Source organism: Salvelinus sp. IW2-2015, linkage group LG6.2 (assembly GCF_002910315.2).
Source record: "Salvelinus sp. IW2-2015 linkage group LG6.2, ASM291031v2, whole genome shotgun sequence".
NCBI lineage: Eukaryota > Metazoa > Chordata > Actinopteri > Salmoniformes > Salmonidae > Salvelinus > Salvelinus sp. IW2-2015.
The window spans coordinates 757,067-781,345 of record NC_036846.1 but is presented as its reverse complement, the minus strand read 5'-3'; the positions used below and the strand labels follow the sequence as shown (position 1 = coordinate 781,345).

The following is a 24,279-nucleotide window of genomic DNA, read 5'->3' as shown; positions in this document are numbered from 1 at the left end:
TACAAATGTGGTCTTGTTTGTGTGCGGAGGTCATTTAGAATAATAGCCATACATGCAAAGGATGATATTGCGTATTTCTACCTTTCTGTACCTATTCAGGATACATCGCCATGACGAGAATGACATTCATTTCCATAAGTAGCATTAACAGATCAAGGACGCATGATGTAATTCCGTTACCGTAACTCTGTTACCGGGTGTAAATCCACTTCACTTACTGTAATTCAATAACCAAACATTAGTTTTTTTTTCCAAACTCAAGTTGTCATGTCAAAGCTGACACCCGATTCTTTCGGCAGATACCTTTTGAATCTTAATTCGGGGGCAGATATTTAACAGACTTTTTGGAACACACACACACACACGCACACACACACACACACACACACACACACACACACACACACACACACACACACACACACACACACACACACACACACACACACACACACACACACACACACACACACACACACACACACACAGAAACATAAAAACACACCCACACACGTATAGTGCATGCATGTCATAATTTTGCAGGTGTTAGTGTCTGACACATACAAACGGTCCATTCCTGAACACTGGGTCTCCTGGCAGGGATTAGGGACCCTTGGAAACAACAGGCCCCTTGGCCCTAGGATACAGGTGTGGTGGTTAGCTTTTCTCTTTGCTGCTGTTCCAGGGTTAACAGTGACGCACCATTCTTACTGGAAGACGCTCATGCTCTTTCACAGAGTTGCAGAGGAGCTGGAACTGTGAAGTCAAGTTTAATCTAACTTAAAATCAACGAGTTATAAATCCTTGTAACCAGACAGTTTCCATGGGGATGATGTACGTCAGAGTTGCCTAGTTTTCCTCAGGCGAATCATCCTAGTTTGAACCTTTTACTGCAGTGGGCTAAAATCAGGGTCACACAGTGTTTCTTGGTAGTCTTAAAGAAATCTACTTTGAAACAAAACAATACACCTCACTCACATGGTTATGGGCTTAAAAAAAAGAAGAAACCTGTACCATGTCAAATATAGAGAATTTTGAGTATGCATCCCAATACTACACTTTATATACAGTACCAGTCATCAGTTTGGACACACCTACTCATTCCAGGGTATTTCTTTATTTTGACTATTTTCTACATTGCAGAATAATAGTGAAGACATCAAAACTATAAAATAACACATATGGAATCATGTAGTAACCACATAAGTGTTTAACAAATCATCTTGGTTTTACCCCTGTTTGAGTTCTGAAGTTTGTCTCATGTGACTCTGTTTTTGGGGATGGAGATTGGGGGACAGGGAAAAGGGCAGGTAGCGGCATGAAATGCAGTGGGGATTTTTCCTCTTTTTGTCACTTTTCTCTTTTCTTTACCCATCTTTCCTCTGTGCTGAAGTTTATGACTTTCTCACCGCCTGCTTGTTCGTAAACAAACAGGTTGCCAGGCAACTCTGGCAAACAGAGCTGGAGCTGGTTGTTAGCGGAGCGGCTCTTTTATCCCCAGCATTGTTCCTCAACGCCCAGGTCCCCCCATCCCTCCCACCCCTCAACCTTCCCCAACCAGTCCCTACACCCATCCAAACCCCCTGACCCCCCCCATCTCAGGAATCTCAAGCCCTCTTCCTCTCATTCAGGTTTCGGGGGGACCCTCAGTACAAGAGGTGGCACTTTGGGTTCACTTCATTTCTGTAGAAAAATGCATCTCTGATCAGGATGGAATGTGTGTGTCTGCTTGCCTATGTATAGTTGGTATTCAAAGGTCTTCTGACGTTGTCTGTGTTGCCAGTGTCATATCCTCAAAGTAGGACATCTGGATTAGTGCATAGAGTATTATTATAACCCCTCTTATGAGCCACCTATGCCCCTCCTCATGTTCTATCTATGGCCTATTGAAATGTGTGTGTGTGTGTGAGAGAGAGTATTGTGTGTGTGTGTGGAGGCGGGGATGTAAGGGGGGCTATGAGGGGCAGAGGGGGTGTTTCTCTCCCGTTGTCTCTCTCTCCGTCTCCTTGGACACACTGACAGATTCTCAGTCTTACTATGGCCACCACAACGGAGGAAAGGTCTCCTCTCCCTACCCAGATAGAACCACACAGACCCGGCCCAGAACCCATCCTGAGCCAGCTAGAACAATACCAGCCTSACCTAGAACCAAGACTAGAATGTAGTCTAGAACCCAGTCCTGGACCCATCCTAAACCAGGACCAGACTCTATCTCAGACCCCTTTTCCTTCCCCATCCCCGTCCCACCGCGACAGAGAGGAAGAGGAGGATGAGGACGAGGAGGAAGGAGGTAACTCCGGACCAGGACCAGAGCCTGTGGTAGGTGAACATTCGGACCCGGAATGGGTTGAGGAGAGATTCCGTATCGATAGGAAGAAACTGGAGACCATGCTGTATGGTAAGTTTGCTGAACAGGTGAGACTTGGTCTTGTGGTTATGCATTGACTTCCAGTGTGGTCATAAATTGACCAAGATTGAATCGCGATAGTGCGTTCCATAAATTCGTACGGTTACCTGAGTTGACTCAGAAAAACGTTTGACTTCACAGTACAGTAATTGTAATGCTGTCCACGGTTCTTCTGCATAATGTGAATCCTGAGAAGCTCTTAGCATCTGTCTGGCACAGCACCTCCGTATATAATTGCCAGGTCATTAAGCAGCTGTCGTCATTGTTGTTAAGCATGGTTAAAGTTTCTGCCTTGATGATTTATGAGATAAGGTTGCTTGTGCATTCACAGGCGTGAGACTCAGACAGGGTTGCTGTAGTATCATCATTCCCATTCTGTCATGACAATAGTGTGGAGGTGTCTGTCTCTGTTGGGTATCAGTGCAGAGGCAGGTCTGTGGCAAACTTCCTCCCCTGTGTTACAGTGGAAACTCTGACAGGAGTAGTGAATTAGAGGCTGTTACTTCTCTATCTCAGCCTTGATGTGGAAGAATCTGAGTATCTGAGCGGCTTCATGTTGTTCATAGAGTGTGTGTGTGTGTGTGTGTGTGTGTGTGTGTGTGTGTGTGCTGTCTCTTATACACATCTAGATGTGTATAAGAGACAGGTGTGTGTGTGTGTGTGTGTGTGTGTGTGTGTGTGTGTGTGTGTGTGTGTGTGTGTGTGTGTGTGTGTGTGTGTGTGTGTAAAAGAGAGAGAGAATGGGTGTTTGCATGGATAGTCCTGTGAATAAGCCACGCAAATCACACTGTGCCAGCCAGCCAGTTTTTGATAAACATCATATTCTCTTTCCCCTAAGTGTTAGTTAGCATGCTGTGTTGGGACTGAGATCTGGGACGTTAGGGTGTGAATAATAACTATAGAGGGATAGGCCTCCTAGTTGTTTTCCATCAATTTATTGAGTGTGACACTGTTTGTTATTTAATTTCTGGTGGGGTAGGGGGTCCATGCGTCAGTGAAATACTTTTGACGCGATTAGCTGTCTCTGGGGCTGGCTTTTGGTGCCCCCCATTCCCTCTTTCTCCGCCCCATGCTGCTCGCTCGCCCATTCCTCGGTTTCGGGGGAGCGTAACCCATGGCGATCAGAGGACGGGGGGCTTTTTATGGGGGCTCCCCCCTCACCCTGTAAATGTCATTGTGAAGCGATGGCCTTTTAAAACATGTTTACCTTCCAGCCCTCGTCCCCCCTCTTCTCTGCAAATTTCAACTCTCCCTGTTTAAATGTTGACCCTTAGATCTCACATACTTCTGTCTTTGAAGAAAAGTGTTGCTTAGACACAAGCAAACCATTAACCAGTAACCCTGTCTGATTATTGTTGATATTAGATGAATGTGTGTTTGTATATCTTTATACCTCCGATTATGTGCAATAAGTTACTCTCTCTCTACCTTTTTGTCTCTCTCTTCTCTTTCACTCTCCGCTCTTTCTGTTTTCTCAGCCCCTAGACATGGAGAGGGACTTACAGGTGAAGAGTTCTTTGAGAGAGTAAGTATGCAGAACGAAGGTCACACTGACACTGAGAATAAAGGATGGAGATAAAATAAATCAAATGATAGACAGACATTCATATAATGTGGGAAATAACTCACTGAAATGAAACTACATGCAATTAAAAGTCTACAGATTTACCAGAGGAAATCTGTTTAGAGAACATGAAAGGTCACAGACTGACTGTCGACATTGTTTCTCAGCAATTTGTCATTGTTACGGCGGTGATGAACCTCTTTGAGATGCTAATTAAGTATTGTCTTCTCTGAATAGGACGTGTTTTGGTGTGTGTGTGTGTGTGTGTGGGATGTATGGACTGGTGTTACTCTCGTGGTAAAACACCTGTCTTTCGGACTCCTTCGTTTCTCTGTCTCACACACATATTGACACCTGTTTTTTCTGGCATGTTGTCTTGCAGGTGATGGTGGAAACCAACACCCAGGTGAAATGGCCATCCAAGCTGAAAATAGGAGCCAAGTCAAAGAAAGGTGATGTTACCTCTATCTGATCTAGAACACCTGACACCTCCATACTCAAACAAGCCGTCTCAATCTGTCTCAATCTCCTATACAACTTGATATTCAATATTATACAAAAGATTTAACAGAGTCTGCCTGCTACTATGTCTTTTAGATTAAATGTTTGTATCCTGTCTCTTTTATCGATAATGCAGACCCCCATGTGAAAGTGGATGGGAAAAGAGCTAATGTTCTAGAGGCCAAAAAGAAAATTCTAGAACTTTTGGAGACAAAGGTGAGTGTCCTAAACTGAGGTATAATCAAATACATCACATGTAATTAAGTCAACTAACTAAATACAGTTAGTTAAACCCATGTTCTCCTGAGCCAGGTCAACAAGGTGACCCTGAAGATGGACGTGGCCCACACAGAACACTCCCATGTGATCGGGAAAGGGGGCGGGAACATCAAGAAGGTGATGGAGATGACATCATGCCACATCCACTTCCCCGACTCCAACCGCCACAATGTCACTGGAGAAAAGAGCAACCAGGTACTGTCTCTAAGTAACCCAGAACAGTTTCTTAGCAACTGTCTCTAATCAACCAGGTACAGCACCTTAGTAACTGGATATTGTCCCTTAGCAACCAGGTACTGCCTGTTAGTTATTGTCCTTAAGCAATCTTATTTTGTCTCTCCCCTCTCTCTGCCTCCCCTGTCCAGGTGTCCATCGCTGGGCCTGTCCAAGGGGTGGAGGCAGCCAGGAAGAGGATACGAGTCGGTGTCTCTCCATCTTAATGCATGGGTTGCCTTCATCTTTATTTTGTGCATGTGATCTATACACCATCATGACCTCTCACCCTTCCCTCTTCTGTGTCCCTCAGGACCTTCAGCCGCTGGTGTTGACCTTTGAACTACCAGTGACCCTGGTGTCCCAGGCCCTGCCGGACGCTGCGTCGCCGGTCATCCAGCAGGTGGCGCAGGCTCTGGGGGTCAGTGTGAGCTTTAGGGCCCAGCCCAGACTGTACAGCAGCTGCTGTGTGGTTAGAGCACTGCAGGGCAATTCCGTCGCCATCAAGGTCAGTGGAACACAGATGTACTGAGAGCCACACACACAGACAGACACACACACACACACACACACACACAAACACACACAACACACACACACACAACACACACACACACACAACCACACACACACACACACACACACACACCACACACACACACACACCACACACACACACACCACACCAACACACACACCACACACACACACACACACTTACTTTCATAAAGAGAAACCTCCACTTGAAATAGAATATTAATTTAATATGATTCTATATATGCACACATTCTCTCTCTCTATCTCTCTCTCCCTCTCCCTCTGTCTCTCTCTCTCTGTCTCTGTCTCTCTCTCTGTCTCTGTCTCTCTCAGTCTCTCTCTGTCTCTGTCTCTCTCTCTCTCTCTCTGTCTCTGTCTCTCTCTCTCTCTCCCTCTGTCTCTCTCTCTCAATTCAATTTCAATTCAATTTCAATTTCAGGGGCTTTATTGGCATGGGAAACATATGTCTACATTGCCAAAGCAAGTGAAACAGATAATAAACAAAAGTGAAATAAACAATAAAAAATGTACAGTAAACATTAAACACACAAAAGTTTCAAAAGAATAAAGACATTTCAAATGTCATATTATGTCTCTCTCCTTCTCTCTCTCTCTCCCTCTCAACCCTAACAGAAGGCAGTGTGTGTGCTGATGGAGCTGCTGCTGGGGTCAGAGCTCGGGGCTGGGGGTCAGGGTGGGGTCATGGGGGTGGTCAGCACCCAGCTGGACGTGACCTCCCAGCAGCACCTCTTCCTGCTGGGGCAGAACGGAGCCCACTTCATGGGGGTCATGCACCAGACCCAGACCCAGATAGTTCTGCCAGACCTCAGCGCCCCACAGAACCCCCCCTCACTGCTCATCCAGGGAAGCCCAGACGGAGTGTGTCTGGCCAGGCAGCAACTCATGGTGAGGAGCGGTCAAAGTTGCCGGTTTTAAAAAATTGATTATTTGATTCAACCAGACAGACAATTAGATTACAGGTAAAAGTGGAACCTTGTTCACTGTGGAGAGTTTTCTAAGAGAGGACCCGTAAGAAAACCCTCTGTTGTCGTTCTACAGGACTGTCTGCCTGTGTGTCTGATGTTTGACATGCGTGAGGATGGGGAGGCAGACCCTCGTAAACTGGCTCAGATGATGCAGAGTCTGGGGGTCTTCATCAGCGTCAAACCCAAAGTCAAACAGACTGCCAAGGTACAATAGTGCTATAGCAAGTGTTATAGTCAAATTATTGCTAAATGTTTGGTACTTTAGTGTCTGATGAAGCACTGTACTGTGTTGGACTATATTTCCTGGTTTGTATGACATGGGGAGAATCTCAATTGCATACTCCTCGCGTCCTCTTTCCTCGCCTCCTTCTCAAAATCCTTTGGATGAGAAAGCGGTCCCTCCCCTCTGGCCATCGCCTCCAATGGGTTTTGAGAAGGAGGAGGGGAGAGAGGAGAGAGGATAGAGGACATGAGGAGTATGCAATTGAGATTCTCCCATTGTTTTGTGTGTTGGACTACATTTCCTGGTTCGTATGACATGGTGTTGTGTATTGGACTACATTTCCCAGTCAGTGGTGGTAAAGGGTCTGGAGAGGAACATCTCCAGTCTGTACGAGGCTCGGAGGCTGCTGCTAGGGCTGGAGTCCAGCGAGGTCGCCATGACAGCCAAGATAAACTCTGACCCTAGGTTGGCCGGCAACGGGCTGACCAACTACTGGCTCAACATGCTGCTGCAGCAACTCCGCCTCTCCGACCATGGTGTGTGTGTGTGTGTTAGTGTCTTTTCATTTACGTATCACTGTTTTTCACCTGTCCTATTCTAATCTCTAATCTGATCTCCATTTGTTTTAGGCTCAGTGCCCACCACTGAGGCTGTGATTGGCTCTTTTTCCCAATCTAAACCCCACCCGTCACCTCCACCAGGCCTGACTCCGCCCTCTGAGGACGTGAGGATGGGACTGAAGGGGAAAGAGAGCAGGCAACTGGAGAAGGTGTGGAGAGATCGGGACACCGTCAGATCCCAGTATTAATCCATATAACTAACATACAACACTACAAAAAACAACCACATTTACCCCTCTCGTACTAGACTCCGTGAAGTACTGTGAGAATTTGAGAGAGTGAGCGATATAATGGATTGATACCACAGGAGGCTGTTGAGGGGAGGACTGCTCATAATAATCACTGGAACGGAGTGAATGGAATGGTATCAAACACATAGAAACTATTTGTTTGATGAGTTCAATTCCATTCCATTCATTCCGTTCCAGCCATTACTATGCGCCTGTCCTCGCCAATTAAGGTGCCACCAACCCCCTGTGATTGATATAGTAGTAAGGCGTTTCCCTGCAGGGGATTTGATTCTGCAGTTGTCCTAAGGGTGGTGCTATTGGATCAGTAGGATCAGGTTTGACCAATGAGATCACCTCTGTTTACCCAGATCCCAGAAAACGAGGATCCGTCCGGCCTGTCCAACGAGGACGAGAGCCCTGGTTCGATGACATCAGAGCTGAGTGATGTCATGAGCCAGGTCAGGATGATGAGTCGGAGGAGCAGCCTCCAGGGTCCTGAAGTGTGCAGGTTCCTCAACCAGGGGAGACGCCACTCAACAGGCCAGGTCATGAGGTGAACACATTCACACTAGGGAGTGTACTGTGACATTAAGTTGTTCCTAGACACAATGGGTGAGGTTAGGATTTTGGTTGGATGGGCCCAAATATCTGTGGATTTGATCTTAGATAGGAGCCCCTGTTTTTTTCAGAAGGGAATGAAAAACTATAAAACAAAACATTTGCATTTTTATCTTAATTTAGTAGATGTTTAGCCTTTTGTTCTGCTGTTTTTTAATATTGCCTCTGGAAAATAACAAGAGAATTTGGAACCGCAGGGTTATTTTTTGCAGTTTAGCAACACTCGTTCTAAATAATAATGTCAGAAAGGTACAGGTATTGCATTTATTCATTCCCTCTCACCAGTATCATGTCTCAATGTTCCTTACTGCCCTTGGATTAGTTGAGAGAGCTACTTGGCTAAGTGAGTCCTACAAAACAGCTTTCACACTCTGTGGCTCAGACCTGACCTCTCAGACCTGACCTTGGTCTCGCTGCCGCTGCTCTGTTGCAGACTGTTGGACGGAGAGATGGAGGGAGGACGGCGTGAGAGACGCAACAGCCTGAGAGAGATGGAGGGAGGGAGGGGTGATAGTAGACGGAACAGCCTGAGAGAGATTGGGGGAGAGAGGAGTGACACTAGACGGAACAGCCTGATGAGGGATTTGACTCCGACTCAGGACACTCTCACTGATGTGTCAAGGAACGAGGTGAGACTCCCTCTGATTTCAAATGATTTGTTAACAGGTTTGTTGCAGCTAGAACTTTAAAAAAAAACCTGAATGAGAAATATAGAGGAGCATATTATGTGTCACACGGTGTGACTTTGTAGACTGTCTCACCAACTGATTTGACCTCTTTCTTTGAGTCTTACAAAATCAAATTTGAAGAATCTGTGTTTGTGGTAGTTGTTGTTTTTGCCCTTATTTGTCCACTTGGTGCCCCTGAACCAAAGGTTACCGTGGGGATAACATGTTTATCTCCGCGGTAATGGCAGGACGCGCTAGGTCAAGTCATCTTCTGTTCTCTCAGTAAATNTGCTGCTGTTTAATACTCTCATGATGAATAGTCATGTCAGAAAGGGATGGAATTTATTCATTCCCTCCCTCCAGTATCAGGTCTCAACAGCCCTTTGGATTATTTGGGTGAGCTCCTTAGCTAAGTGAGTCCTACAAACAGCCTTCACGCTATGTGGCTCAGACCTGACCTTAGTCTCACTACTGCTGTACTGTCGCAGATGGAGGGAGGGTGGGAGGGAAGAGATGGAGGGAGGAAGGAGTGAGAAACGGAACAGCCTGAGAGAGATGGAGGGAGGGAGGGAGGGAAGAGTGATACTAGATGGAACAGCCTGAGAAAGATGGAAGGAGGGAGGAGTGAAAGACGGAAGAGCCTGAGACAGATGGAGGGAGGATGATGTGAGAGATGTAACAGCTTGAGAGCGATGGAGAGAGGAGTGATACTAGACAGAACAGCCTGAGAGAGATGGAAGGAGGGAGGCATGAGAGACGGAACAGCCTGAGGAGGGACATGACTCAGACTCAGGATACTCTCTGTGATGCATCAAGGAATGATGGTTTTGTTGCACGTTGGTCATGGTTGAGGTGAGTTCCAACTCCCCCCCAGCCAGAAATGAAACAACCCCAGAGCAATATAGAGGAGCATGTTATATGTGACTCTGTAAACTGTGTCACCAATTAATTTGACCCCTTTGCTTTCTTTGAGCCTCACGCAATTTTGTGTGAAAACGCAATTCACGTTTTGTGTGTTTGTGCTACAGTAGATGTTGATTTTGCCATTATTTGTCCACTTGGTGCCCCAAAGGTTACCATGGGGATAACGTTTATCTCCACGGTAACAACAGGAAGTACCAGGTTGAGTCACCTTCTGTTCTCTCAGTAAATCAGGTTCCCTTCCAGAACACATCAGTCACAGAACAACCTAACTGCATTTCCTCCCTTCTTTACCAGCTTCATCCCCTTTACGCTTTATCGCAGGATTACGACTATGAGATGAAGAAACTGCTGGCAACTAGAGGTTAGACCTTTTTAAATGCTTCTGCCTTGTTGTGTGATCAGATGCCCAGCTCATTAAAAACATCCTTTTGGTTTGTCCAGGGTTCAGTCACACAGAAAGGTATTTTTGGACCTGCAGAGGAGTCCTACCAAGAGGGACCCATTTAGCAGCTGCACCTGGCCAAATTAGCTTTCATCGCATATCATTGGGATGGGTCACTTGCCACTGTCTGTTATTGAGAGACGAGGCAGCTCGTGTTTGTTATTCAGATCAGTGACGGAGGGAACCCATTAATGAGCCAGAGCCTTGAGAGAGAGGACCTATTTACGTGCTGCACATTGCCAGAGAGGTGATGGAGGGGATGCACTTATGGGCTGCACCGTGCCAAAGTTAGATAGAGGATCATTGCTACTCCCACTGAATGTACACACTCTGGTGTCTGATACACTCTCAGCCACACAATCACACATGCACGCACACACACACACACACACACACACACTTTACCATCATTCAAAATGAGGGATATTCTGAGGATCTTTAGCCAAATGGTTCTAAATTCCCTCAGTGTTGCTTTATGGGATTATGAATTAGCAGTTTGAATGAGCCATCTGCCTCGTGGTCATTACGATACTCATGTGTCTATCTATGAGAGCTAGACACACACACACACACACACGTGCGCACGCACACACACACCGTTTTTTTTTTTTACACATCACACACTCCTACATGGATCCTGTAATACACACTCTCACACTAATTTCAATGTGTTTAGCGTCTATGCCTATGAGATTCTTCATTAAGTATTATGTATCAGTGCAATTAAACACTGTTAAATGAAATACAATTAAACACTGTTCTCTGTCTGCATTATTCAACACCTGACAACCACGGCTTACCAATTAAACCACTGTGTCTGCTTGTGAGTGATTTATATTTATAACTTGGTGTGTATGTTTCTTAGAGTAAGTTATGTGTGTGTTTGTTTTTGTGTGTGTCCATCTGATCTGTCTATGGCTGCGTTTACACAAGTAGTCTAATTCTGATATTTTGCCAATAACTGGTCATTTGAACAATCAGATCAGATCAGATCTTGAGCCAATAATTTGTCCCAAAAAAATCTGAATGGGGCGTCCTGTGTTAACGCAGCCTACGTGTGTGTGTGTGAGATGTATTTTATCTCTACTCTCCCAGCCATGCAGAGGAATCCGGTGGTGACAGAGGTTCGGACCCCCACTGATACCTGGAGTGGTCTGGGCTTCTCTAAGTCCATGCCTGCCGAGGCTGTTAAGGAGCTACGCAACGTCAGCCGACGCAGCTACAAACCTTACCTGGCAAACACTGGCCAACAACAACAGGTACAACTGCTAATATCTTACCTGTACTAGAATCCCTATAAACCCTACCTGACAAACCCTGGATAGCAACAGGTACAGCTCACCTTACTAGCTACTATTAGATTACCTGGGGAAAATTGGCCCGAATGGTTTAAACCAGCATTAAACCAGCATCACCTGTGATGCTATTTCACCTGTACTAGGGTTATCATCTTACCTGCTTTTACATCAACCAACGATCCATTTTCAATGGGCTGTATTGGTGACCTGTCCTCTTGGTTTATCAGCCGTCAAGCAGCTGGCCTCGCTAAATGCTCTGTGGACAGCCACTGAACACCACGCTAATTTGGGTTAACAGATACGAGTGGGAACTGTCTGATGACTTCTGTGTTGTTCTGCGCCAGGGGATTTAGGAGTGCGTATCTGTGTTCCGCCTGATTATTATTTTTTTGCAAGCTTGGAGAGGCATTGAGCTGGGTGAGAGTTTGTTTAGGAATATGATTATTCTCAGTGTTATTTGGCTCGACTGGTTTTCCTGCACTGAGAAATGCCAAGAGCCGGAGAGAAACTGTGAGCACCAATTACCACCCTGTCTCATCCACTCATCCTCAGGGAGGGAGAGAGGAGAGAGTGAGTGAGAGAGGGGGTTGGAGGAAAAGTGAGGAACAAAGCGAAGGGAGTATAAACAAGCGGAATATATGCAATTAAACCCCATCTCTCCCCCATCCTCTCTCCCACTATTTTCTGCCTTTTGCTCTCTCTCTCTCTCCATGTAGACATGGGGCCCGCAGAATGCAAAGGAAAAAGTGTCCAATGGCAGTAATTCAGAGAACTGGCGTGACAGACGTGGATCATCCTCTTCATTCTCCCCCATTTTCCCTTCTCCATCTTCCTCCTCCTCTTCCTCCCCCTCTAACTTCTCCTCTTCCTTCTCCTCCACGTCGTCCTTCCCGGCATTTGCGTCTTCAACAAACAGACCCCGAACCGATAAAACCTGTACGTTTCTTTGTGTGTCTCTTAACAGAGAGGGTGTGTCTACAAAGAGAACTTTGAATGAAATGCAATTCCAATGTCTGGCTGATCTTCAATGTAGTCAGTATCAAAGCTGTGCTTTAAATGTCTTCCATCTGAGAGCTATAGAAAGATGTGAGAGAGACTTTGTCATGCTTTCTGTCGTAACTGTTCCTTCTGTCACTCCCCTACTCTCCCCATTCCTCCCTGACCTCTTCACCTTTGACCTCTGACCCCTAGCGGAGAGCTTCCTGAGCTGCAGTAACTACTTTGAGTGCATGTCCTCTGTGAGGGCGTTGACTGCTAGCCAGCGGAGCTCCTCCCCCCAGCCTACAGACGATCTCCCAGAGCTCCTGAGCCAGCTCGGTATGGGGAAGTACGTCGACGTGTTCCAACAGCAAGAGGTACAGACAGACAACTAGCGCCCCCTGGGGCATAGGAGTAACACATTCACAGAGAAACAGGTCATTCCTCTATCTGTTGAAGTAGCCTACATAGGCAGGACTGGCTAAGATGTTTTCAGTGGCACAGAGGATGACTCAATGAGCATCCAGTCATCTATGTACTGTCTGAGTAACTGTGTTTTCATGCCCCTATTTCTGCAGATTGATTTCCAGACTTTCCTGACTCTGTCTGACGAGGATCTGAAAGAGGTGGGAGTGTCCACGTTTGGAGCGAGAAGGAAGATGTTACTGGCCATCTCAGGTGAGTGATCGGTAAACACCATATAAAACCAACACACTTTTTTAATGGGGACACCTTATGTATAGATCATCTCTCTCTCTCTCTTTTCTCTCTCTCTCCATCCATCCATACATCCAGACCTAAACAAAAGCAAAAGGAAACTGTCAGAGACGCCTGCTGTGAAGCCAGGTTACCTAGAAGGTGGGGCAAGTGGCCGGCTCCCACGAATCATAGATGAGGACACCGCTGCTCAAAGAAACCACTGGTGAACCCCACACAACATTGCCTAACCTGGGTAGAACTGCCTGTAAAAACAGATCCCCGATCAGATTGGCTTCCACATATCCTAACCTTGGTGGCAAACCCAAAAATGACTTTAGATCAGTGTCGAGGGGCAATTTCCTCCTACTGCCATGCCCTACACCAGCAGCCTTTACCCAAAGCCTGTCCCAACAACCTCGAGACCAGAGGGACCCAAGCATTGGGAAGACTCCAGTATTGTCTAAAGGAACGCTGAGCATTCATACAAACTATGTGACTGTGTGGACTGTCACAGACATTCTCTCTTCTCTATTGGCCTCTCTTCTCCCCAGATAGTGCCTTATGCAAGCATGTGTTCCACTACTCTGTGTGTTGCGGGTTGAAGTCCACTGTTAACCACATATATGCATTGTACATAAACCTACAAGGGAAAAATTAGAATGTATGATGATATTATTTAGAGATGATTATTAAACGTTTCCAAAAACTTGCCGCCTCTTTTTTTTTACCCGAGGACTCAACCAAATGTTTCGGGAAAACCAATTGATCTGAATTAAAACCTTCGTTCGAATGACCTGTATGTTAGTACAGTAACTCAAATATATTTTGTAGGCCGTCATTTGCAAAATATGAATTTGTTCACTGACTTGCCTAGTTAAATAAGAAATAAAATAAAAATGTATATTGTTCCAATAAGTTAGAGGTCCATCGCTAGATGGCACTGACGTCACAAACAGTGTGCTTTTTTGTAGGTTCAAGTCACGTTCTCCACCCCTCATTATTGCGTCAATAGGCCTAATTAATTATACGTCAAGTTTTAGAAGGAAATCAACCAGCAACGACAATAAATAGAGCTAGATGGAAAGCCAGGAGTTGGGTTGATGCTTTATGAACATTCTGATAATTCTTTTTTTTTTTAACAAAAAAAATTCTAGCCCAACGGGATTTATTCTCGTGAGTAATGTGAAACGCCTTTCAATATTGTTTCTCCTCACCTGAGCGCACATCTAAAAGTTCCAATTACATTTATCAGCCGTTAGCAGCCGTGAAGCCATTGCCTCCGTATTTGAGTCGTTTCTCATTTATTTAGAATATTGGTAATTAGGTGGGATCACGTAGGCCTCTGGGGGCCAACGACCAAGTATAAACGACATTGCTAGACTAGATTGACGCGTTTAATCATACCAAAATGAAATTATTTGGTGTCATTTTAAGTGAGAATTATCTTGCCATTTTTTCAATAAGGCTATGTGCACATGGCTTTGATAAACATTTGGCATAATGATACAAAAAATACCTATAAAAATCAGAGCAAAGCAAAAAAGTACCACTTTTTTTTTTTTTACACGTCCAAATCAGGCTGGTTGCTGCTCATCGCACCGGTGGCGCTGCCGTCGCATGTATCATCAGTCACACTGCGCACCAGATGAAAATAGCCCCGGGGAGTGACAGCCACTCCGTATCCACTCAGAGTGCAGATATGTCGGCCTGCCTGGTCCTAGAGCCAGGAGAGATGAGAGAGGATGTGGGGGGACTGGGTTGGGAGAGATGATCCCCGCTTATTTTGACTCCCGAGTGGAGCAGCGGTCTAAGGCACTGCATTTCAGTGCAAGAGGCGTGTTTCAAGGCCACATTTGCAGGTGTTATGTACTGCCAATAAGAATTATATTTTTTGGGGTGATGGATTATTTGGTACTTTCATGATTGATATAGTCCTACACACTTTTTCTCTATAGTTGCTATCCCTAGATAACTTCTGACGTGTCCCTAGCCTGCATGGTATCTCAATATGGCGTAGAGTACATGGTTCGAATCCAGGCTGTATCACATCCGGCCGTGATTGGGAGTCCCATAGGGTGGCGCACAATTCCCCCAGCGTCGTTCGGGTTAGGGTTTGGCCGGAGTAGGTTATCATTGTAAATAAGAATTTGTTTTTAACTGACTTTCCTAGTTAAATAAATGTTAAATAAAAAAGATTATAAAGACCGTGTCACTTACACCGCAGGCCACGTAGGCGTGAAAGAGAAACGCTTTGTTTCGGACCCATTTTTCTTTGGCTGCTATGACAGACCCTGCTGGTTTTCTGTTCTACCTGATAATTAATTTCACCCACTTGGTGTCCCATGTCTAAATCAGTCCCTGATAAGAGGGGAAGAAGGAAAACGAGCAGTGGAACAGGCTTCGAGGTCAAGATTTTAATTTGTGTGGTGTAGGCTTTAACCGTTTTGTTTTTCCCCAGTCGAGTTCCTCCTCTCTGCTCCCCAGTGACATCGTGCGCGGCGCGTGGTTCTGAAAGGAAAGCTGTGCTGAAAGAATAGCGCTCGCCAGTCAGAAGGCGACGCGCACAGGCCATATTGAAATGGGAGAGTACTCGAGGCTATATGATATAGGCCTATAGCAGATAATAAACATAATTGTAAGTGACAGATATTTTCACAGTGCTCAATTCTATAGAAGCCTTAACGTTTCATGTAGCCTAACACTGACATACGGTATAGGACTATACTCAAAAGTGCATTCTAAAGAGACTGCCTAGGCTTCACTCGGCTTGCATTTTGATGACCATAAAAGTTATATAGGGATAACAACTGTGGAGAAAAGCGTGTAGGACTATATCAATCATGAAAGTACCAAATAATCCATCACCCCAAAAAATATCCCACTTATTGGCAGTAGTATCACCTGGAAATTCCGCCTTGAAACAACAAACATTCCGCTTATTCCCGTGTGAATGCACCATTCCCCCCGTTGTAAATCAATGACACACCAGCTCTCTGCACTGCAAAGAGAAAGAGAGAGGGAAACTGTGAGCGAGAGAGGGAAGAAGGGAGGGAGACATGGAGAGCGAGGTATAGAGGAGGGTGAAGGAGTGAGCGGGGGAGCGATTGGGAAAGAGAGAGAGCCCGCTATCAGAGAGGCGGAGTCTGAGCGGAAGAGTTACCGAGGGTGGGAGAGAGACAGTTCTGCCGAGGCTTGTTCCTGCTGCTCCTGGTCGCTGTCAGTATTACAGCGGAGTTCAGAGCTACCGGAGGTCCCGTGGATAATTAGGCTACTCTACAGTCTGACCGAAAAAAACGTCTAACTGACAACAGTAGCAGAAACTTCCCACCCTATACCTCTGTTTTCCCCAGGAGCTGGACACAAGCTAATTGAGGTAGGTGGATGGAAGAGCGGGATGTGTTTGTGAGCTAGGACCGGTGGAGACAGATTTGTATGCATATGATAAGGACAGGGAGAGAGTTATGTAGTCTACGTATTTCTGGTTCACTCCGGGTTTGGTAAAAGGAGACGAGAGAGGCGCGCGCTCCAAGTAGATGGCAATTGCCTGTTTATACCGTCTGAGAGCCTCACGAGCTAATCGGTTTCCCGTGCTCCATCTGCCACGGTGTGCAAATGCGATATGTCTCCAAATGTTTATAATCAGCTTAGGAGGAGCAGCAATTTCATAAGAGGCAATCTCCGGTATTTACTCAATCAAATTAATCCAATCTAATAGATTGAATAACATCATGTTCTTGTCCATTTGGATACTGACATATTTACATCATTAAATACATTTTCAATCCATGACAAAGTGCAGGTGAATTAACCTACACGTAGGCGCGTACTTGTATGAACAATTATGCCTAGTCCACATCATGCGCATCAAGGCAGCAGGCTCATTTACCTCCCTTGCTGTCTTAATTTCTCTCGTCCTCAATGTCACTTTCTCTCTCATTTTCTCTTTCCCCTTCTCTCTTTTTTTCAGACGATGCTTTTCTGTCTGCTGCCTTTCGCGGCTCTCTTGCTGCGTGCGGAGGGCAGGCGCGGGGGAACCGTGGTTGGTAACAAAAACATTGGCCACGCGTTGGACAACGACAAATGGCTCAGCACCGTGTCTCAATACGACAAGGACAGATATTGGAACAAATTCAGAGATGTGAGTTTATAATTACTGTGTTTTTCGCAACTTTCCTCACAAATTGGCAATTGTGACGACTGTTGTAGCCCAGAACAATGTTAGAAAGACTGGCTGACGACGAGGCCATGCCTTGTTGTTGCAGTCCTAGTAATGGTTGGGTGATTTGACTGACGCAGATGTGTATGCAGCCCCGTCCTTGACACACCCTTACAGTAGGTACGTGAGTGAGAGTCCCAGCCAGGCAGGCAGCGGCCTTAATCCAATGTGTGGGCACTCAGCAGGTAGAGCAGCTTAGAGTGGAGCTCATGTGCTGTGAACGAACGGCTCACTCAGTAAGGCACTGAGGCACATCGAGAGAGTGTGTGAGAGAGAGAGAGTGTATGTGTGTAGGAGAGAGGAGAGACAGATACAGTATGGACATTCAAGGCCAGGCATAAGCCTCTCCCCTGCATGGCAAAATGTGTAGAATTGCAGGAAATTCACTCTATAATGTAATTTTTCTCTCCCCCGCTTAGGGCCCCCAAAATACCTATTGAGATATTGAGGCTAGGGACACGCCATATTGAGGTACCATGCAGGCTAGGGACACACCATATTGAGATACCATGCAGGCTAGGGACACGCCTATTGAGATACCATGCAGGCTAGGGACACACCTATTGAGATACCATGCAGGCTAGGGACACGCCTATTGAGATACCATGCAGGCTAGGGACACACCTATTGAGATACCATGCAGGCTAGGTTGCTAATTGAGATATGCGGCTAGGGACGCTTATTGAGATAGCATGGCAGGCTAGAGACACATCTATTGAGATACATGAGGCTAGGGACAACCATCATTGAGATACATGCAGGCTAGGGACCATAATTGAGATACATTGGGCTAGGGACCACCTATGTGAGATACCATGCAGGCTTAGGGAACACCATATTTGGATAACCATGCGGCTAGGACAGCCTATTGAGATACATGAGGCTGGGACACGCTATTGAAGATACATGCAGGCTAGGGAACGCCTATTTGAGATACCACTGCAGGCTAGGGACAAGCCTATTGAGATACCATGCTGGCTAGGGACACGCCTATTGAGATACATGCAGGCTAGGGAACGCCTATTGAGATACATGCAGGTAGGACACGCCTATTAAGGTACTGCAGGTAGGTACACGCATTTGGATAATGCAGGCTAGGAACACTTTGAGATACCATGCAGGTGGGACACGCTATTGGATAACCATGCTGGCTAGGGACATGCCTATTGAGATAACATGCAGGCTAGGGAACAGCCTATTGAGATACCATGCAGGCTAGGGACACGCCTATTGAGATACCATGCAGGCTAGGGACACGCTATTGAGATACCATGCAGGCTAGGGTCAGCGTATTGATATAGCATGTGATACTGGAAATAGCCCATTAGGCGCCTGCTCCTCAAACACCCTGACATCATTCTGACACCACTGCTGGGTTCTGTAATCAGAGGACAAAAGTGGTTTAGGACACGTCTCAAATGCACCCTATTCCGATATTTGTGCACTACTTTTGACCAGGGTCCATAGGGCTACAGGGAATAGGGGGCATCATGTGGATGCATAGCCTCCTGTGTATTTCTCTAAAGTATGGGATCGATTTTGAAGTGGGCAATGGTCTTTCTGTTAGCAGCTGTCTCAGCTAGCCGTAGGGATGGTTATTGTGTATAGGGCATGCAGCAGTGAGAGGGTTACATTAACATAAGCTAACCTTCTCTGACTGGAGTCAGTGATGTGGGGGTAGGATTGACCCTGGCTGCATTGTTCTTCATTGGAGTGGGGACGTGAGACCTAGCACAACGCAGCATGTAAATGGCCTTAAGCGAGGCAGCTGCAGCGCGAGCCAGAGTAAGCGTTAGCAAAATCCCTTAAAGCCTTTATGGTATGTGGGGGGGGGGGGGGGTGCTGCCCAACACCTCCTCTCCATGTCTTCTCAATCAATTAAACTCATTAGGTGGAAGCTGCTTGCTGTCTGGGAGAAGAGGATGGAGGAGGAGGAGTGTATATTGGAAAGGGTGTGACATTTTGGTTTAATATTTGATGTTGTGTTTCCCGGCCTGAGAGGGCAGCACTATGGTGTGTGTGTCTGCAGACACATACCTGCAGGTCATAAGGCTCTTTCTAGCCACTCAAGTCATAAATTATTCTTCCCCTCTCTTTTCTCTCCCCCTCTCTCCCATACCTCTCTCCATACCTCCCACTCTTTCTCTTTCCCTTGAACAACTTTGCTATTACTGGCATCACTCCCTTTACTTCTGTGTCAATCAGTCTCTTACCTCTCGCCCCATTTTGGCTCATTTACTCTCCTAACGTCTGTGTTTCTCTCTCTCTCCCTCCCCCCCTTTTCTCTGCTCTCTCATCCCTTTCTCTCAGCCCGTCAATTCGTCAATCTTTTCTCCTCTTTCTCTTTTCACTCATTCGTTGTCCTCTCACTCTCTCAATTCAATTCAAGGGGCTTTATTGGCATGGGAAACATATTTTACATTGCCAAAGCAAGTGAAGTCAAAAGTGAACAGTAAATATTACTCACACAAGTTCCAAAAGAATGAAGACATTTCAAATGTCATATTATGTCTATATACAGTGTTGTAACGATGTGCAAATAGTTAAAGTAAAAAAGGGAAAATAAATAGACATAAATATGGGTTGTATTTACAATTGTGTTTGTTCTTCACTGGTTTCCCTTGTGACAACAGGTCACAAATCTTGCTGGTGTGATGGCACACTGTGGTATTTCACCCAGTAGATATGGGAGTTTATCAAAATTGGATTTGTTGTCAAATCAAATTTTATTGGTCACATACACATAGTTAGCAGATGTTATTGCGAGTGTAGCGAAATGCTTGTGCTTATAGTTCCGACAGTGCAGCAATATATAACAAGTAACATCTAACAAATACCTAATACACACAAATCTAAGTAAGGAATGGAATAAGAATATATAAATATATGGATGAGCAATGACAGAGCAGCATAGGCTAAGATGCAATAGATAGTATAGAATACTGTATATACAGTACATATGAGATGAGTAATGCAGATATGTAAACATTATTTAAGTGGCATTATTAAAGTGACTTCCATTTATTAAAGTGGCCAATGATTTCAACTCTGTATGTAGGCAGCAGCCTCTCTGTGCTAGTGATGGCTATTTAACAGTCTGTTGGCCTTGAGATATAAGCTGTTTTTCAGTCTCTCGGTCCCAGCTTTGATGCACCTGTACTGACCTTTCGAATTCTTTGTGGGTCTGTGTTATCTAAGGGAAATATGTGTCTAATATGGTCATACTTCTCTCTCTCCACCTCCTTCCCTCTCTCTCTGTCTGTAGGACACTGGATGATAGTGATGTGCGGTTCGCCAACCATTTGTTCATTTTGACCTAATCTTTTTACTGACTCGAGTCATCCCAGCAAAATTGGTTCTGTGATGGTTCCCAGAACATCCATTCATCATAACACAAAAACTGTCCAGTCGTGGTGATGATTATAGAATGTTTGTGTAAAACTGACGTCGCAAGAACCTTCCTGGAACACATTTAATCCGTTTTTTTTAAAGGATCCCAGAATGTTTCATTAGGTTGTGGGAACAGTCTGGTGGGAACATTGTGGGGACATCACAAAAGATAGGTTCTCAAAACCCCCAAATATCCAGTTGTCCGGATGATTATACAATGTTTCTTTTAGGGTGCAAAGACATTCATCTGGTCTTACAAGAACGTTCCCAGAACACATTTAGTCTATTCTTTAAAGGTTCCCAAAACGTTTCATTAGGTTGTGGGAACAGTGTGGCGACATTGCACGAGATAGTTTCCCAAAACACAAAATATGCTCACTTCTGATGACGTTCATACAATGTTTAAGTTAGTTTACACAGGTCATTCCCTTAATGTTGTAAGTCTGTTTTTATATATCCAGTCAGAAATGCAGAATTTAGACTAACTGTAAAAGATAAAACATTGTGTAAAATTGACTGGATACCTTGTAAATATGGGCCTAGAAGTATGCAGCACATAGAGGATGGGTGAAGGGATGGTGAATAACCCACTTTCCAGTATTTCCCTGGGTTATTTATGTCTAAGAAAGCTAAAAAGGTAGCATGCAATTCCTGATTGACCATACTGCCATGGCTATATACTGCCAAAAGATAAAGAAGGAGAGCTTCCCTGGTGGTGCAGAGGATAAAAGACCTGGCATGGGAACCAAACATTGCAGGTTCAAGCCCTACATGTGAATTTTATCAATAAAACATCTGCTTGTGTTTGTATGATTTAAATGCTGTTCAAAAGTCCTATGAATTAAATTACAGTACCTTCAGAAAGTACTAACACCCCTTGACTTTCTCCAGATTTTGTTGTGTTACAAAGCGGTATTAAAATGGATTTAATTGTATTTTTTTTGTCAACGATCTACAAAAAATAGTCTGTAATGTCAAAGTGGAAGATACATTCTAGTATAAAAAAAAGAAGGGAAAATAAAACACTAATATAGCTTGATTAGATAAGTATTCAACACCTGAGTCAATACATGTTAGAATCACTTCTGGCACGATTACAGCTGTGAGTCTTTTGTGGTAAGTCTCTAAGAGCTTTACACACCTTGATTGTACATTATTAGCCCATTATTCTTCAAAAAATTCTTCAAGCTCTGTCAAGTTGGTTGTTGATCATTGCTAGACAGCCATTTTCAAGTCTTGCCATAGATTTTCAAGGCGATTTAAGACAAAACTGTAACCGGGCCACTTGGTAAGCAACTCCAGTGTATATTTGGCATCGGATTTTAGGTTTTTGACTTGCTGAAAGGGGGATTTATCTCCCAGTGTCTGTTAGAAAGCAGACAACCAGGTTTTCCTCTAGGATTTTGCCTGTGCTTAGCTCTTACGTTTCTTTTTATCCCAAAAACTCCCTAGCCCTTGCCAATGACAAGCATACCCATAACATGATGCAGCCACCACCATGCTCGAAAATATGAAGAGTGGTACTGAGTGATGTGTTGTGTTGGATTTGTCCCAAAAATAACGCTTTGTATTCAGGACCAAACATTTTTTATTTCTTTGCCCCATTTTTTTTGCAGTATTGCTTTATTGCAAACAGGATACATGTTTCCGATTTTTTTCCTTCTGTACAGGCTTCCTTATTTCCCTCTGTCATGCAGGTTAGTATTGTGGACTAACTACAATGTTTTTGATCCATCCTCAGTTTTCTCCTATCACAGCCACTAAACTCTGTAATAGATTTAAAATCACCATTGGCCTCATGGTGGAATCAATGAGCGGTTTCCTTCCTCTCTGGCAACTGAGTTAGGAAAATACACCTGTATCTTTGTAGTGACTGGGTGTATTGATACACTTACCAAAGTGTAATTAATAACTTCACAATGCTTAAAGGGATATTCAGTATCTTTTTCTTTTTTACCCATCTATCAATAGGTGTCCTTCTTTGCGAGGCATTGGAAATCATCCCTGGTAATCGTGGTTGAATCTATGTTTGAAATTCACTGCTCAACTGAGGGACCTTACAATTATCTGTATGTGTGGAGTACAAAGCTTAGGTAGTCATTCAAAAACCATGCTGTGACATTATGGGGTATTGTGTGTAGATTAGTGACACAACATCTAAATGTTATCCATTTTAAATTCAGGCTGTAACACAACAACAAAAAATAAAAAATCAAGGGGTTGAGAATACTTTCTGAAGGCGCTGTATATGCAGATAGTCAACATATGAAGTGTACAAAAATATGCTTGTGTTTGTATGATTAAATGATTTTCAGATGTCTTATGAATGAAATTAAAATGCCATGTGTCTCCATATCACCATATGGTTCCAATCGTTTTTCCAATTAGAAGCTGGAGCTGGAGCACACCCAGAGAACATTATTTTGTGTGGAGGTGCTGACTAACGGCGAATAAACTGTAAGCTATAAAAAAATACATAAAGAGAGTCGCACACTCTCTATATATATATAAACTGCCAGTCATTTCTGCATCGCTGTGCCTTCTTCAAGGTCTTCAATCGTTTTTCCACCATACATTTTTCCCATTGGGGATTTTAGAAACACTTAAAATAAGGTCTGTTTCGTCTAGGCTTACCCTGGTGTGACGTTTGGTAACCATGTAAATCTCTCTCGGACAAGATTTTGTCAATATATTTGGCTCTATTTACTCTCAGATTCGAAAATGCTAATTAGCATCAAAGTAGACTACAAATCTACTAATGCAAAACTACAAATCCCTGCAAGCTCCCGCACTCTAGCTGAAACCTTTGCTAACAGGCATTGTGTCAATTTAAAACTTGCACGAGCCAGTTCCCAGCATTGTCAATGTTTAAAGAATTGTAGCCAATTTATTCATTACTACATTTAGCTAACATTAGTTAATCCAGAGATTCTTCCCTTTGCCTCGATTCGGCAGCCTCGTCCAGATCATCATGGCATTTGTAGTTCTTTATGATAGCCACATTAGCAGCTAATTAACATTTCATTTTTTGGGTGGTAAATACAGGTGAATGTATTGATAAAAGTCTCCTTGTCCTTGAGAGATATACACCGTTGTCACGCCAGGGTAAGCCAACACGAAACACAGCCCTTATTTGAAATGCTTCTAATATCCCCTATGGGAAATTGAATGGTGGAAAAAACGATTTGAACCATTTCCCTGTTTGATAGTTTTTATGGGTATTATGACTGATACTGATATGACTGATACTGTGGTACTCTATTCAATCTGGAGATGAACATAATGGGGATGTATTCCAACTGCTTTCTTGTTGACAATGTTGTGGTAATATTAGGTCAAACTTAAATATAATATTTTCTAAATGTTCTTGAAATGTTCTAAGGACTTTCAAGACAAGGTAAAATGTACAGGACCAGTCAAACGTTTCGAAGGTTTTCAAGGGTTTTTATTTATTTTTTACTGTTTAATACATTGTAGAATAATAGT

General features: G+C 44.3%; 1 protein-coding gene and 1 long non-coding RNA gene across 2 annotated transcripts; both read left to right on the top strand.

The window, feature by feature from the left end:
• Positions 1–2,017: 2,017 nt before the first annotated feature.
• On the top strand, positions 2,018–13,896 carry bicc2 (bicaudal C homolog 2). The gene is made up of 19 exons (XM_023989762.2): positions 2,018–2,398; positions 3,886–3,932; positions 4,354–4,423; positions 4,609–4,688; positions 4,785–4,946; positions 5,117–5,170; positions 5,278–5,472; positions 6,135–6,407; positions 6,561–6,692; positions 7,057–7,246; positions 7,340–7,479; positions 7,929–8,113; positions 8,612–8,807; positions 10,092–10,131; positions 11,308–11,471; positions 12,227–12,446; positions 12,702–12,865; positions 13,067–13,166; positions 13,284–13,896. Exons 1-19 carry the CDS (start codon positions 2,038–2,040, stop codon positions 13,412–13,414), a joined length of 2,904 nt encoding a protein of 967 aa, XP_023845530.1. The 5' UTR covers positions 2,018–2,037; the 3' UTR covers positions 13,415–13,896.
• Positions 13,897–16,347: 2,451 nt separating this feature from the next.
• Positions 16,348–23,125, top strand: LOC111965611 (uncharacterized). Its single transcript, XR_002877542.2, has 3 exons — positions 16,348–16,560; positions 17,155–17,325; positions 20,669–23,125. It is a non-coding gene; the product is annotated as an uncharacterized lncRNA (long non-coding RNA).
• The last annotated feature ends 1,154 nt before the right edge of the window (positions 23,126–24,279 follow it).